The following is a 16,100-nucleotide window of genomic DNA, read 5'->3' as shown; positions in this document are numbered from 1 at the left end:
TTGGGCTGCAGGAGAGGGGGCTGTGGCTCGTCTTCTTCCTTTTCAGCCTCACACCCGCTGGCTCCTGCTTGGGAACAGTTAAAGGACCAGCCGGGCTGGGGGTTGCGCTCACTGGGAAGGAATGGAAACACGTCTATTAAGTTTCACGGAAATCACGTTGAGCGGCCCACGTCTGGTGTTCGGGTTCCTGTGGTCCCAGGCTGGGCTGCCGGGTGGATCGAGAATGAGAATGGCTAGCGTTCCTTCCTGCAGTCGCCTGGGACACCCCTTCCCGGTGTGCTTCCCCCAATACTTGGACTGCTTATGAGCTCCTGGGGTTCAGGCCTGTGGTGGGTAACGTGCTGGCAAAGAGCTCGGAGCCCTGTTAACTTGGAACGTTCTTCCTTTTTACTGGCTGCCACTTAAACGGTAACAGTGCGTGGCAACCCAAGCCAATTTGTGAAAGCCAAGGGCATCCCAGTCTGTGAGCCTTGCTCTGTGAGAGCTAAAGTTTCTTCAGGTTCCACTAGAAACTGGGAGGGACAGGTAACTGGGGATCGTCAGTCCCCAGAGCTGGTGGTCCCCAGGCAGAGGGGGCGGCAGGAGACAGGGACAGCTCTGGGCAGATTTGGCAGGCCCCAATCTGGGTTGGATCCCGGCTCTGTCTTTCTCTTCTCTGTGGTCTTAGGCAAGATCAGCCTCGGTTTCTTGACTCGCAAAATGGGTTTTTCCCACTTGGCTCCTGGCATCGTTGTGTGCGCTAAGTAAGAGAATGCAAGGGAACCAGGGCACGGTAGCCATCTGGAGACAGTTGTTATTATTGGAGTGACAGCAGTGGACACAGGGAGGGGCCAGGGGATGAAGGATGCTTCACACAGAGGTTGGGACCTGGCTTGGGCTGACAGGATGAGTAAGTGATAGCAGTGGCGATGGCTTTGACTTTCCAAGCAAGACCCTCTCCGTCCATTAGCTCCTGTGTCTCTAGAACAACCATCTGAGAGAGGTAGGCTAGGAATCAGAATCCCATGGAGAAGGGGAAACTGAGGCACATCAGGGCAAGAGAGTTTACCTGACTCCCTAGGTTAGGATACAGACTGCAGTTATGACGTAGACATCTGGCAAGGGGCCTCTTTCTAAGGGAGAAGAGCCCCTTAGCCTCCAAGAGGCAACCAGATGTCCCTAGAATTTAATACTCTTTCTGGATTATGAAGCTCTTTCTGGATTATGGAGCTCAACGAGTTAAGTCTCTTAATCTGGGCGAGCGGTTACAGGGGCTCATATATAAGTGTAAAAGGCATCAACCTGTGCCCTTTTTATTTGTTTGTTTTACCTGACAAAAATGATACTTAAGATTATAATGGGACCCAGTGCGGTGTCTCATGCCTGTAATACCAGCACTTCGGGAGGCCGAGGTGGTCATTTCACCTGAGGTCAGGCGTTCAAGACCAGCTTGGCCAACATGGTGAAACCCTGTCTCTACTAAAACCACAAAAATTAGCCAGGCATGATGGCGCACACCTGTAATCCCAGCTTCTCGGGTGGCTGAGGCAGGAGAATCGCTTGAACCCGGGAGGCAGAGGTTGCAGTGAACCAAGATTGTACCACGGCACTCCAGCCTGGGCAACAAAGTGAGACTCCATCTCAAAAAAAAAAAAAAAAAAAAAAGATTACAATAACCGGCTCATTGCAAAGACGTAGAAATAGAAATACACACACACCTCTGCTCCCCTGCCCAGGTATAACTGCTGGGAGCAGATAGTTTTCTTTGTCCCTCTGCACCTACGAGGTTACTCGGGTCAGGCCGGAAGGTCATGAGCATGGTACAGGGGCCAGGAATGTGGGCCCAGTTAGACACAAGGTATGTCGCAGACTGGAACTAAATGACATGGAACCATGTGGTGAGACAGTCAGTCCCTTTCAAATTCTCCGAGCTGCTGCAGATCTAAGGAGAAAGCCTTCCTCTGGTGAAAAGACGTCTTTAACATCTCTCTGATGCATTTGAGAGAAAGAAAGGGAGAAGAGCCCCTTAGCCTCCAAGAGGTGACCAGATGTCCCTAGAACTTAATGGCACTATTCATTTGCATTGTTTACTCTTACTTCTAAAAGTAGTTTACTTTCATCGAAATAAAACAGTAAACATAAAATAGACTTTATATAATAAATAATATATACAAATATATTTTTATAAATGAAATAATATAAAAACTGTCCAATGTATCATCGGTTTGTTTTTGGAGTTGCATTCTATTTATGCCAGTTTACCCTGATTTTTTCATTTATAGTGATGACGTAATAACGATTATCATTTGACCACAGATCCAACCAAACGTGGTGATTCCCGCCCTCTTCTTCTTGCCCCACCCCAACATGTGCCTGGTAACATGGCTGCCCACACATATCCCCACGTGTTTAGAACATCATGGCTTGCTACATTTGCATATTAAAAGGCTAGGGTGGGAGGACCAGTTTTTTTCCATGGGCTACATGAATGACAGGCCTGGTCAATCCAATCCCCTGAGCCCTAGGCAAATCAGACACCACCTCTTCCAGCCGCCTCATATAAGCAGCCACTTTTCCGCAGCACAGGGGTTTTCTCTTTGTTCGAATCGCCCCTCCGTCTCTGTAAGGGAGCTGTTTCCTTCTTTCTTCCCTCTTTCTTGCCTATTAAACTCTCTGCTCCTTAAAACCACATAATAATATGACCACAGAAATTGTAGTGATGGCTCTTACTTAGTGAACACTACTAAATGCCAGTCCTGGGCAGAAAATTCATGTGTGTTATCTCACCGAATCTTGATCAACTCTTTAAGGTGGGTGTAATTACAGTCTCCCTTTTACAGATGAGGAAACTGAGGCATAATGAGTGAAGTCTGACTTGCCAGCACACATAACCAGAGTTTGAATCTGGGCAGTCTGGCTGCCCTCACACAACCACTACGGTGCTATAGAGTCTCACTGAAAAACACAGTTATGTAAGTTTTGGAAAAGTGAGTGGATTTGAAGAAAAATACTAAGCGCTAATAGTATAAATGGCATGAGGAGATGCTACAAATCATAAAAGTAATCATGAATGATAAAATCTCCAAAACCAAAACGAAACAAGCTCAGCCCAGCTTCAATGTGCTTTCTTTACACAAGGAAAGAGGCCCAGAGAGGGAAGATCTCTACTCAAGGCTGGACAGCGATGCTGGAGCCGATGTCTCAGGAGAGGAGGGAGGGAGAGAGGAGGACACGGAGCAGGGGAGGGGGCTGCCCCCAGGATTGCATGGGGTGGGGAATGTCGGGGTTTGACCAGGATTGGTGGGGGCTGGGGGGACTGGAGGAGGACACCAGGCCAGAAGAGACTTTCCCTGTTCTGACAAGTTGAAGGCCCCTCCCCCACCTGAGTGTAAAACCTCCTGGGTACGTGTCATTTCGGCACCAAATGTCTGTGGGTCCACATCCTCTCTGAGCTCACTGCCACAGCAGTGCCCAGACCCTGTTTCCTTCACAGTGGGCTGTGGACACTCATTCGTTCACTCGTTCATTCTACAAATAGTGATGGCGGTCCCCTGCGCCCAGCACTGTGTGGGCTACACAGTGCTGGGCGCAGGGGGCCGCCATCCTGGCCTTGGAATCTTGCTGACATTGAGAAATGTCACCCTCCTCCTCCTCAGAGATTCTATTGTATTTCTCTGTCCTCAGGGGCCTCATTGACTAAAATGATTCTTCCCTCCTAAGTCAGCTCCCTTTGCATGGGGTCCTTATTTCTTCTCATCTCCGTTTAAGCCCCTGGGAAACAGGTGGACCTGGAGCTTGCAACCAGGCTGGGGCGACCAGAATGCTGGGTCATCCGTGAGGCTTACGACCTATGGGTCCTAAGACCATACCTGAGTAGAAACCTGTGGCCTAGTCCAACTTGTCTATTTGACAGAAGAATTGTGGTTCTGGCCAGGCGCGGTGGCTCACGTCTAGAATCCCAAGCCCTTTGGGAAGGCAAGGTGGGTAGATAGCTTGAGCTCAGGAGTTCGAGACCAGCCTCGGCAAAATGGTGGAATGCCATCTCTACCAAAAATACAAAAATTAGCCAGGCATGGTGGCGGGTGCCTGTGGTTCACAGCTGCCCGGGAGGCTGAGGTGGAAGGATTGCTGGAGCCCAGGAAGTCGAGGCTGCAGTGAGCCGAGATAGCACCACTGCACTTTAGCCTGGATGACAGAGAGAGACTCCCATGCCAATCCTAAAAAAAAGAAAAGAAAAAATGTGGTTCAGAGAGGGACATGTTGTTCCTTCATCCATAAAAGTTACAAAGCACCTGTTTGTGCCAAATCCTGTGCAGACACTGAGGCCCCAGAGAGGAAACGGGGCCAGTGCTCACGTGCGCGCCTCCTGGTGCCCCTGCAGCCAATACTCACGCGCTTTCTACGCAAGTGCAGTACGTGGCAGGTGATGGAAGATCAGAGGCCTGACATGCAACTCACTGGGCCAAAAACAAAGCCTTGGCAGGGCTGTTTCTCCTCTGGAGTCTCTAGGGGAGAATCCGTTTGCTTGCCTTCTCCAGCTTCTCGGAGACGCCTGCGTTCCTTGGCTTCCCCTCCGTCTTCCGAGCCAGCGACATCACATCTCTCCGATCCTGCTCCCGTCATCATATTTCCGCTTATTTATTATTTTATTTTATTTATTATTGCTCTGTCGGCCAAGCTGGAGTGCAGTGGCGCCACCTCGGCTCTTTGAAATCTCCGTCTCCCACGTTCAAGCAATTCTCATGCCTCAACCTTCTGAGTAGCTGGAACTACAGACACGCATAGCTGGAACTACCACACCCGGCTACTTTTTGTATTTTTGGCAAAGATGGGGTTTTGCCATGTTGGCCAGGCTGGCCTCAAACTCCTGACCTCAAGGGATCCACCCACCTTGGCCTCCCAAAGTGCTGGGATACAGGCATGAGCCACAACACCCAGCCTATTTATTATTTTTTAATGTAATAAGACATGGGAGCTCACTATGTTGGCCAGGCTGGTCTCGAACTCCTAGCCTCAGGCAATCCTCCCACCTCAGCTTCCCAAAGTGCTGGGATTACAGGTGTGAGCCACCACACCTGGCTCAGTCACATTTCCTCTGACTCTTCCCTCTTTTGCATCCTCTTCCACCTGGCAATTACACTGGGCCCATTTGTCTAATCCAGGATGGTCTCCTTGTTTTAAAGTCAGCTGATTGGCAAACTAAATTCCATCGGTAGCCTTAACTCCCCTTGTCTTGTAAGGTAACCTGTTCACAGGCTCCAGAGATTAGGTGTAATGGGCAGAATGATCATTGAAGGTCATTCTACCCATTCCACCTGCCTGTAGAGGGCACTGCCCAGAAAAGGGGCACCTGATCTCACTGAGGCAGTGAGGGGTGCTCAAGAACTCTCCTGGAGGAGGTAAGGGCTGTCTTGAGTCTTGAATGAGGAGTTGGCCAGCTGAGGACGGGTGGGAGTGAAGGGCTTTGCAGCAGGAAGTCACCACATGTGTGGAGGCCTGGAGGTGGGCAGGCAAAGGCATGTGCCACTGTGGCCGAAGCACGGAGAGGGCCGGTGAGGCTGGGGGGAGGCGGGCGCAGAGGGCAGCTGCCCGAATTTAGGGGAGCTGGATGCCTGGAGGCTGGTGCTTCCTAAAGACAGTGGGAGCCTTTCAAGGGTTTGGAGCAGAGACTGCTGAGGTCAGGTTTGCATTTGAGAAAGGTCACTCTGGGGTCCTGGTGGAAAATGGCTGTGGTGAGGAAGACCAGAATTTGGCAGCCAAGGAAGTCAGGAGATCCTGGATCCCGGCCCCAGTGTTTCGTCTCCTGGACTCTGACTTCCAGGGGGATGGGCCGAACTGCCTTCCGGACTCCTCCCTGGAAGAGGCAGTGAAGCCCGGATCAGGGCGGGAGCAGGGGACGGAGCGGAGCACATGGCTGGTGAGCTGTTGGTGGAGAGGAGGTGGAGTTGGGGACACGCCGAGGGCTGTTTGTGGGTCCGGAGGCAGGAGGAGAAGCAGTGCTGTGAGCAGAGCTCTGGCCTGGGAGCCTGACTGGTGCTGGGGTCATCGCTGAAGCAGGACTAGGGAGGAGCAGGTTTGGGAAGTTGCCAGGTTGGGTCTGACATGTGGTGGTTGTACCACATCTAGGTGGTACATGGGAGGCAGCCGGCTCCACGGTCTGCAGCCGTGGACTTGTAGCAGTTATTGCTGTGTGGCAAATGACCCCAAAGCTCAGTGGCAAAACAGCAATCACTTATTCTCACTCTCCCATCTGCACGTGGACTGGGGCTGTCTGATCTGGGCTGGGCTTCCCTCGTGGCTCAGCTTCAAGCTGCAGGTCCACAGGCCCCCACCGCGGCCAGATTGAGACAACGTCGACATCCTCTTTCTCTTTGCCCCTGACCTGAAGGCACCCCCCGCCCCAATTCTTCCACGTCTCCTTGGATCGGCAGATGTCATTTGAGCAAAGACCTGCAAGACGTACAGGAATGTGTCTGTCTTGAGGAAGAGCATTCTAGGCAGAGGGAACAGCCAGTGCAAAGACCCTGAGGTGAGATTGTGGCTAGTGTGTTTGAGAAACAGGAAAGAAGGCCAGTGTGGCTGCTGGTGGTGAGTGAAGGGGCTGGGGGAGGAGAGGAGGTCCAAGAGTCAGCAGAGGCCTTAGGCATAGGGGGCCTGGAAGGTCACGTGAAGTGGCCTGTGCCCTTGGGGTATCATTGCGATGACCACTCCCTCCTCCTGTCCCCTACAGGACCCTCCATCCCTGGACACAGCCATCCAGCATGCCCTGGCGGGCCTCTATCCTCCTTTTGAGGCCACAGCTCCCACGGTCCTCGGTCAGGTGTTTCGTCTCCTGGACTCTGACTTCCAGGGGGATGGGCTGAGCTTCCTTTTGGATTTCCTGATTCCTGCCAAGCGCCTGTGTGAGCAAGTGCGAGAAGCAGCCTGTGTAAGTTGAGAGGGAAACGGGGCCAGGGGACAAGTTGTCCCAGAAAGTCACAGGGCTGGAGGCAGGTAGGGAAGGAGGTGGGCTGGCGTGTATCTTGTTTCATGGGAAGGACTGAGGGTATGTAGTGGTTTTCCAAGTACCACTGCTTGCCCAAGGGGAGATGTCAGCCCCCCAGATGGAGGGGGCTTTACCCTGTGACATCTATGAGTCCATTACATTGTAGTGTCACCAGCAGAGAAGAAGGCCCGAATAAAGGCATTCTTGGTGGCTCCCTGGCCCTGGGGAGTCTGCCCTGCCCCTGACATTGTGGGCACTGCCAGGTACCTTGGGTGAAGTGGGGAAGCTTCAGTGGAAAGAGCAGAGAAGGTCCCAGAGCTTCCCTGGAGCTCCTGAGGCTTCAGGACTCTTGCTTTCTTCCCTAGTGACCCCTTCAAACTCAGGTCTCAGGGAGGCCTCTGCCAAGGCAGAGTGGAGGGAAAATGGTTTTAAGCAGACTTATTGGCTGCAAATGAGAGTCCTCACTCAGATCAGGAAACAGTGGATCAGGCCTCAGGCCCCAGCTGATCCACCGATCAAACCCCTTGGAGACCCTTTCTGTCCCAAGTCTCTGCTTCTTGCTGCTTGTTGGCATCATTCTTTCAGGCTAAGTGTCCCCACAAGCCTGGAGCCCAGGGAAGCTCTAGGATTTATCTTCTACCCTGGAGAGGAAAATAAACTCTTTCCCATCCACTGAACATAGAAAAAAATCTCAAGAAAGGGTCCTGATTGGCCAGGCTTGGCTCATATGTCCACTCCTGGACCAATCACTGTGGCAAGAGAAGTGGGGTGCCAAGACTGGCCAAGCTTGAGTCACGTGTCTACCTCTATGGTCAGAGGGTGGAGCTGTTTTAAGAAAAGGATGAGAGAAGCCTGGGGAGACCACGCCCTCCAATGCCCACTGCAGGACCTTGCCATTCCCTTCTCGGCTTTCCCGACAGTTCCCTGCTCTGTTGTTATTAACGCCCACCCTCTTGGTACCCCGGCCTCAAGAAGCACAAAGAGGTTCCATCAGCCTGTCCTGAGTTGTCATCAGCCTGAGGTCCCTTCAGCCTGTCCTGAGTTGTCATCAGCCTGAGGTCCCTTCAGCCTGTCCTGAGTTGCTCACTTCCTGTCAGGGACACAGCTCATCAGAAGCAACAAGGAAGGGAGGGACGGTGTGCATCATTTCAGTGGTAGAAATAAATAGAATGTGGCAGCTAAAAGTCCAGGGTTAGGAACCAGAAGGAAAGTGAGATAATCTATTTTACATGCTTAGCACAGAGCCCGGCTCATAGAATTAGTTCAATACGCGGGAACTGGTATTGGAGAAGGGGGCTTGTCATGGAAACATTTGCAGCCACTTCCACATGACACTGTTTCATGTAGATGCTCCCCCATCCTTATTTCTTCTCCCTGAAATAATTTTCTTTTCCTTTTGGAGATGGAGCTTTGCTCTTGTTGCCCAGGCTGGAGTGCAGTGGTGTGATCTTGGCTCACTGCAACCTCTGCTTCCTGGGTTCAAGCAATTCTCCTGCCTTAGCCTCCCGAGTAGCTGGGATTACAGGCATGCGCCACCATGCCCAGCTAATGTTTTGTATTTTTAGTAGAGACGGGGTTTCACCATGTTGACCAGGATGGTCTCGATCTCTCGACCTCGTGATCCACCCGCCTCAGCCTCCCAAAGTGCTGGGATTACAGGCTTGAGCCACCGCGCCTGGCGGAAAAAAATTTTTTAAGTTTTGCCTCACCTTCATATTGTTATCCATTAATGGGAAATAAATAAATAACAAATAAAGCTTCATGTTGTTCTCCATTAATGAGAAATCCATACACAAACAAATAATAAATAAATAATAAACATTCAGGCCCAGAATAACCTTTGGGTCAGGAAAAAGTAGATAGTCATCTAGTAAGTTAGTGGCAGAATCAGATTCCCTGACTTCTCATTCAATACTGTTTCTACTTCACCCTCAGTACACTATCTGAATTACATAAGATACTCAACACTTTGTTATACAATAGGCATTGTGTTAGATGATTTTGGCTAACTGTAGGCTTATGTAAGCGTTCTGTGCACATTTAGGATAGGCTAGTCTAAATAAGCTGTGATGTTCTGTAGATTAGGTACATTAAATGCATTTTTGACCTATGATATCTTCAACTTATGATGGATTTACCAGTCTGTAACCCCATCATAAATCAAGGCCCACCTGTATAATCTCACTTAATCCTCATACCAACCCAGTAATACTGACATGTATTATTATCTATTTGCAGGTAGGGAAATTGGGTTTCAAAGAAGTTAAGCAATTTGCACAAATTAGCGACGTCGACCTTTGTCTAAACCATGTCTCCCTGGCTTTAAAATGGTGGGCTCAAGCTTGAGCTGGGTTAGGAAATGTTCTGGATACCTGCGGAGAGGAAGGGAGCATGAGCCAAGCGAGGGACCACTTGGGAAAGCCAGCTGCTAACTAGCGCATGTGCTCTGAGCTTTCTCACTTGGGTCAGTAGGCTAGCAAATATTTCCAAGGTCAGGGCCAGGATTAGGGTGGGGCAGGAGAGGCAACCTTTGCACAGCCTTGACAGTGAATGCCTCTTAAATGCTGCCTCATCCTAGTCCCTGATCTGTTCCAGGTTCCACATGGGAGAGGGAAAGGGGCAGACCCAAGGGTGGAGCCTTTCAGGGCCAGGGTCTCTGATGCCATCGTCTTCTCTCCACAGGCCCCCTACTCACACTGCCTCTTCTTACACGAGGGCTGGCCGCTCTGTCTGAGGGATGAAGTGGTGGTCCACTTGGCACCCCTCAACCCTCTCTTATTGCGCCAGGGTGACTTCTACCTCCAAGTGGAGCCCCAGGAGGAGCAGTCCGTCTGCATCATGATCAAATGCCTCTCCCTGGACCTCCGCACAGTGGACAAGAAGCCTGTTCCTGAGCCAGCCTACCCTATACTTTTCACCCAAGAATGGCTGGAGGCCATCAACAGCGACTTTGAGGGAAATCCTCTACACAACTGCTTGGTAGCATCAGAAAATGGGATTGCACCTGTGCCTTGGACCAAGATAAGCAGCCCAGAGTTTGTGGATGACAGACCCCAAGCGGTGAATACCCTCTGCCCAACCTGGGGGCCCCTTCCGTTAGAGGCACTGGATGTGAGCAGCCCTCATGAGTTGCACCAGGCCAGCTCCCCCGACAACCAGGTGCTTCTTGCCCAGAGTTTGGCCAAGGGTAAGGGCAGGATATATGGGAGCAAGTATCCAGGACTCATCAAGGTGGAGCAAGCCAGGCCTGGGGAGGTGGCCTTCAGGATGGATGAGGTGGTCACCCAGAACGTAGAGGGAGACTACATGGCTCTCCTAGGCTTTTCCCAAGGCAGCAGAGGAGAGTCTCCCAGTCGGGAGGTGGGCACATTTAGTGGGTGTGCTTCTGAGGCACTAGAGGAGGTGTCTGCAACTAAGGAAACTTCTTTATCTCAAAAGATACTGCCTGTCTCAGAGGCCAATGAAGGACCTTCCTTGGGAAAACGGGCTTGCGCAAAGCCAGAAAACTCAGAGGGGGAGCCCTGCATTTTGGGCTTGAAGAGAAAGATCAATCATAAAGTACCCACCCACGACTCAGAAGGGCTGCCGCAAGGGTCCTACATGAATGTCCTTGAGGACCCCCTGGACTTTGCCTCTGGCCTTGGGGCAGGTGTCTCACAAGAGCCAGATGCCTCCAAGATGCAGGGACCTCCAGGAAATGCAGACAGCATGGTGCAGCTCAGGCCCGTACCAAGACAAGCTTCCTCTCCCGGCTTGTCCCCAGCTTCTCCTGCAGCTCCAGCCTCTGAGACAAAGATGGAGGTGAAGACCAAACAGAGAAATGGGAGACTTCCGCAGCCCATGCCCTGTCCTAGCAGAAACACTTCCTCCCCTGAATCCCCCATGCCTGGGCTCAAATTCTCCTTCTTGAAAGGGCAAAAGCAACCCTCTGTGACCCCAGAGAAAGCCTCACTCCAGCATGATGGGCCCTGGAAAGTTCTGTGTTCACTCTACTCCCCTAAACTCAACCGAGCCAAATCTTTGGGGAAAGGTAAGATGTCTACATGCTCAGTTATACAAAGGGGTTATTGTCTGGTTGAGATCGCATTCCAGGTGGTTCTGGTTGTGAGCGACAGAGGTCACCTGGGCTGGCTCAGCTTCAGGGGTTTAGTATAAAGTGTGGCATGGTCACGGGCTTGAGGTCTCATATGTCTGGAATTGAGCAAGGTACTGTGACTGTGTTACAACTGCCTGAGTTCACACCCCACCTTTGCCACACGCTGGCTGTGTGACGTTGGCCAAGTACTGAACGTCCCTGAGTCCGGGTCTTCCCGTCTCTGCAATGGGAACATCACCTATTTTGCAGTGTTATTTTGAGGGTTCAAAGGGACACCAGAAGTGAGGTGTGGTGGCTTATTCTGTAATCCCAGCACTTTGGGTGGCTGAGGTGGGAGAATTTGAGTGGCTTGGGGCCAGGAATTTGAGACCAGCCTGGGCAACATAGGAACATTTAATCTCTACGACAAGAAAGAAGGAAAAGAAGGAAGGAAGGAAGGAAGGAAGGGGGAAGGAAGGAAGGGAGGAGAGGGGAGAAAAGAAAAAGAAAAAGCTGGGTGTGGTGGCGCATGCCTGTAGTCCCAGTACTCGGGAGGCTGAGGTGGGAGGATCTTTTGAGTCCAGGAGTTCAAAGCTGCAGTGAGCTCTGTTCATGCCACTGCATTCCAGCCTGGGCAACAGAGTGAGACCCCGTCTCTAAAGAAAAAAAAGCGAGGTGGGCAGGAGTAACACTAGAAGTGGGGGTGCTGGGTGCAATGCCTGGCCCATGGAGAGATCACTGGTTGTAAGCGTCTGCAAGCCGAAGGAGAAGAGACATTTCCCCTTAGAAAGCCGGTCCTTCTGCTTGACATCCTTTTCCTTGTTGTTGCTTTTTCCCAGCTGGAACAACTCAGACCAGAACATCTGGCCCGGCCACTGCCTCCTGCCCACTGACGGAGGAAAAGGCTGCCTTTCCAGAAGCTCCTGCAGGCTCCCCAGAAAGAGGCCCCACCCTGGACGAGGAGTCCCCAGGGCCTGAGCCCAGGATTGGGGCTCTGGGTGTCAAAGTTTTCCGCTCCAGGATAGCATGCCTGCCAGGTTCCAGGGGATTAAAGTAGAAGGTGGGAGGGGGGAGGGAGCTGGGGCCCCAGAGCATCCTCAGGTGCTGGTGGGTGGAGGGAGGCAGGGAAAGCTCTGGAGACCCAGGTTCTAGCCAAGCCTCCCTGGGCCTCAGTATCCTCATCTTTCCCATGGGACAGCTGGAATAGATGAAAGCAATTTGTTGGTATCCATCCACCCATCTATCTGTCTGTCCATCCATCGCTGAGGTGCCCAAAGTGGATATTGGGGTCCCCAGAAGCAGAGCCTGAGACAGAGGTTTTTGGAAAAGTGACTTATTGGAGGGGGCTCTAAGGAGAAGGAGAGAGGGTCAGGGTAGGGAAGCAGCCAAGCAAGCCTGCAGGCTGACCCGCGGGAGAGCGCTGGGGCATGACCCACCCCATAGAGTTGGCTCCAGCTTAAGGCACAGGGAACTGGTCTTTTGTAAGCCTTGTCTGTCGGTCACCGACTGTGGGCTGATCCCGGGTCTGTCCATCATTAATGAACTGCAGGAACTGCGAGCTGACCCTGGAATGGGTGGGGCAGGGGGAGCCAGTGGTCCAGTTCAGCCCAGGGCGCTTCTTCAGAGCGGGGGCATCTGTGAGCCATTGACAGCTGATGCTTCCAGACTCTGGGATGGGTTCTCTGCCTGTTGGGGGATCTGGGTTTGGGGTACTAGCAGCATCCAGTACAGAAGGTCTTAACACTCCTGTTTAATATTTCCTCATTGTAGTAACAGATATTTACTGGGTCCTGGGCTTAGCGCTGGGGATTCATAAGGGAATGAGTCTGATGTGTTTTCTGCTCTCAGGAAACCTATATTCTAATGGTAGGGAAAAGTCAACAGATTATTGCAATCCAGTGTAAACAAAATGTGTCCGTGGGGAAGAACAGGGGTCTGTGGGAGCACAGATGAGTCCTCTGGCCCAGGCTTGTGGTAGGAGAGGTCAAGGAAGACTTCCTGGAGGAAGTAACGGAAAGTTCAGTCCTATGGTATGAATAGGAATTATCCAGGCAAAGGGCTGGGAACAGTGTTCCAGACGGAGGGAACAGCATATGCAAAGATCTGGAGGCAAGAGAACCACAGTGCTTTCGGGAGACGGACTGTCCTGAAATAACATTTTATTTCACAGACTTCTACCTCTCTGCAGGTCCTTGGGCACTGCCCTTTTTGCAGCTCCTGGGGGACCTTATCTGTACTTTTCCTGGTCATCTTTGCTGAAGCTCCTGCTCTTTGTCCCCACATTAATTGTACACAAAGGATCTCACGATCCTCTTAAGGCCGCCATGTGCCAAGGGCTTAGATTTTGTCCTTGGAAGGCTCTGTTGTGGGAGGAAGGAGGCCTTCGTTTTAGTTCTAACTCTCTCATCACTTCCCTGTGTGCCCTGTTTTCCGGAAAGAAACTGATCAACACGCAGGTGTGAATGTCTGCTCCCATGCTAGGGATGGGGTTTGTTTAATAGGCACTGTATTTGTTTCCCATTGTGGCCATAACAAGTTATTGCAAACTTAGTGACATGAAACAACACAAATGTATTCTCTGATAGCTCTGTACCTTAAAAGCCTGACATGGATCTCGCTGGGCTGAATTCAGGTGTCTGCAGGGCTGAATTATTTGCCTTTTCCAGCTTCAAGAGACCATTGCTTTCCTTGGCTTGTGGCCCCTTCCTCCAGCCTCAAAGCTAGCAATGTTGCATCTCCCTCACCCTCCATTTATCTTGGCACCTTGCTCCTACCAAAGCCAGGAAAAGTTCTCTGCTTTTAAGGATTCCTATGATTAGATCGAATGATGCAGGCTAATCTCGCCACCTCAAGGTCCTGCCCTTCATCACATCTGCAATGCCCTTTTTGCCATGTAAGGTAACGTCAAGTTTCTGAGCATTAAGGGCCACAGACACGAAGCCTTAGGAGAAAGCTTCTCTGTCTTTTCACTGGAAAATCTCTAATGCGGAAGAGAATGAACAGAGCTCCTGGGATTGAGATCTCACCCTGAGCGCTCAGTTGCTCTGTAGAGATCTTTGAAATCATTTTTGTCTTTAAAATTTCTATACATTTTAAATATCCATAACTAGAATACATTCACATTTGTTTCAATATGAAAAATGCTTTTAGTTGCTTGCAAATTCCATTGTTTACCATTCCTCCCTCCCCACACTTGGAGTGACTCATGCTGCTGGCAGGCACAACACATTTTTCAGCAACTTTGGGTAACCCTGACTTACCCACCACCCAACTTCCCACCCTTATTTTCACCTGAGGCTCATGATATCTGTGAACAGCACAGCTTTAAGCCAAGATTCTGAGATGCTGATGATGGTATTTCAGCTCCAGCCATTAGGTGAGGGATAATGTCTGGGGCAAAGGGGTCCCCTTGGCCCAACTAAAGACAAATCAGGTGGACAACTGCCCCTTGCTGTAATCAAACCACAGCTGGGATTACAGGCATGCGCCACCAGGCCCAGCTAATTTTTGTATTTTTAGTAGAGACGAGGTTTCACCATCTTGGCCAGGCTGGTCTTGAACTCCCGACCTCAGGTGATCCACTGGCCTCAGCCTCCCAAACTGCTGAGATTACAGGCATGAGCCACCACACCTGGCCTCTTCTTGACTTTAATATTATGAAAAATTTCAACCTATAGAAAGTAGACAGAATAGTATCATGAATACCCATGTACCCATTGCCCAGATTTAATAAATCTTAACATTTTGTCATGCTTCATCTATTTTTTCTGAAGTATTTATAAAAATACTACAAATCTTCATATTCTATACCCTAAACACTTCATGTGTTCCCGAATAATCGCAATACTATTAGTATACTTGATTAAAAAATAATTTTTTTTTTTTTTTTTTTTGAGACAGGGTCTCACTCTGTCGCCGAGGCTAGAGTGCAGTGGCACAATTATGGCTCTTGCAGCCTGAACCTCCCCAGCTCAAGCAATTATCTCACCTCAGCCTCCTGAGCAGCTGGGACTACAGGCACACATCACCACTCCTGGCTAATTATTTTTTTGTTTTTGGTAAAGACAAGGTCTTGCTATGTTGCCCAGGCTGGTCTCGAACTCCTGAGCTCAAGCCATCCTCCTGCCTTGTTCTCCCAAAGTGCTGGGATTACAGGCATGAGCCACTGCCCCTGGCCCCCTAACAAAATTAAAAAGAATGACCTCACACTAATCAATTTCCAGTTCCTATTCAAGTCTCCCCTCTCATCCCCAACAAAATGTCTTTTGAAATTTGTCAATTGGATTGGGAAACCGATCAAATCCATAATATTAACAGGATATAACATTGATATATACATATATATATTTATATACCCACAAATATATATATTTTTAATTTTAAATATTATGTCAGATTCTAAGACATATGTGAAAGAATGTTCCAGGTGGTTGGACCCCCGTGAGGCAGCACTAACGAAGGTGGTCAGGTTTGTCCAAGGCCTCGTAAGCTGTGAAGGGTTTTGCACACTGCAGAGGGTGGTGCCCACGTGGAGCAGCTGGTGGTCATTGCAGGGCAGCCCGGAGTGAGGTGACTGAAGCGCAGGGCTCTGAGTCCAGGCTGCGGGACAGGCATGGTTTCCCGAGGCCTGGGCCTCTTCCCCTGCTGCTGTCCTTCCCCTGCCCTTCCCCACCCCCGTGAGGATGGGCTGTGCTGGCTCCTGGTGCCTCAGCCTCGTGACCCCAGCGGGGAGAGTGAGGCACAGGCCCAGATTCCCGAAACAGGAAATAGCCTGTCGGGAAGGCAGCGTTGAAAGTCTGAAAGAAGAAATAGTGAGCTGGTGGCCACGGGACACTCACCACCCCGTGGACTAGAGACGAGAACAGAGACAGTGATCAGTGTGACAACCAGTGACCGAGCAGCTCAGTCTGGGATCCCACCGACCTGAGCTCTTGCTGTGTGTGAAGTGCTGCTCGGGCGGTCTGATTCCATCCTGGAAATAACCTCATAAGCTCAGCGTATTATCCCCCGCTTAGCAGATCCTCATCTGTTAAGCTCAGAGCTGCACCCGCTTGCCCACAG

At 50.8% G+C, this 16,100-nt stretch overlaps 1 protein-coding gene across 2 annotated transcripts in view; it reads left to right on the top strand.

Moving 5' to 3' along the window:
• Window positions 1–16,100, top strand: part of KIAA1755 (KIAA1755 ortholog) — a 50,842-nt gene that overhangs the window by 7,172 nt on the left and 27,570 nt on the right. The window contains exons 2-4 of one of the 2 annotated variants that reach the window (XM_003936374.4): window positions 6,710–6,907; window positions 9,647–10,994; window positions 11,879–12,076. In XM_003936374.4, coding sequence (XP_003936423.3) covers window positions 6,710–6,907; window positions 9,647–10,994; window positions 11,879–12,076 — 1,744 coding nt within the window. Of the gene's footprint in view, window positions 1–3,602; window positions 6,908–9,646; window positions 10,995–11,878; window positions 12,077–16,100 lie in introns of those variants that run through there. The other variant, XM_074406513.1, reaches the window with a different exon arrangement.

This window comes from Saimiri boliviensis, chromosome 9 (assembly GCF_048565385.1).
Source record: "Saimiri boliviensis isolate mSaiBol1 chromosome 9, mSaiBol1.pri, whole genome shotgun sequence".
Lineage (NCBI taxonomy): Eukaryota > Metazoa > Chordata > Mammalia > Primates > Cebidae > Saimiri > Saimiri boliviensis.
This window is presented reverse-complemented; position numbering and strand designations above follow the sequence as displayed.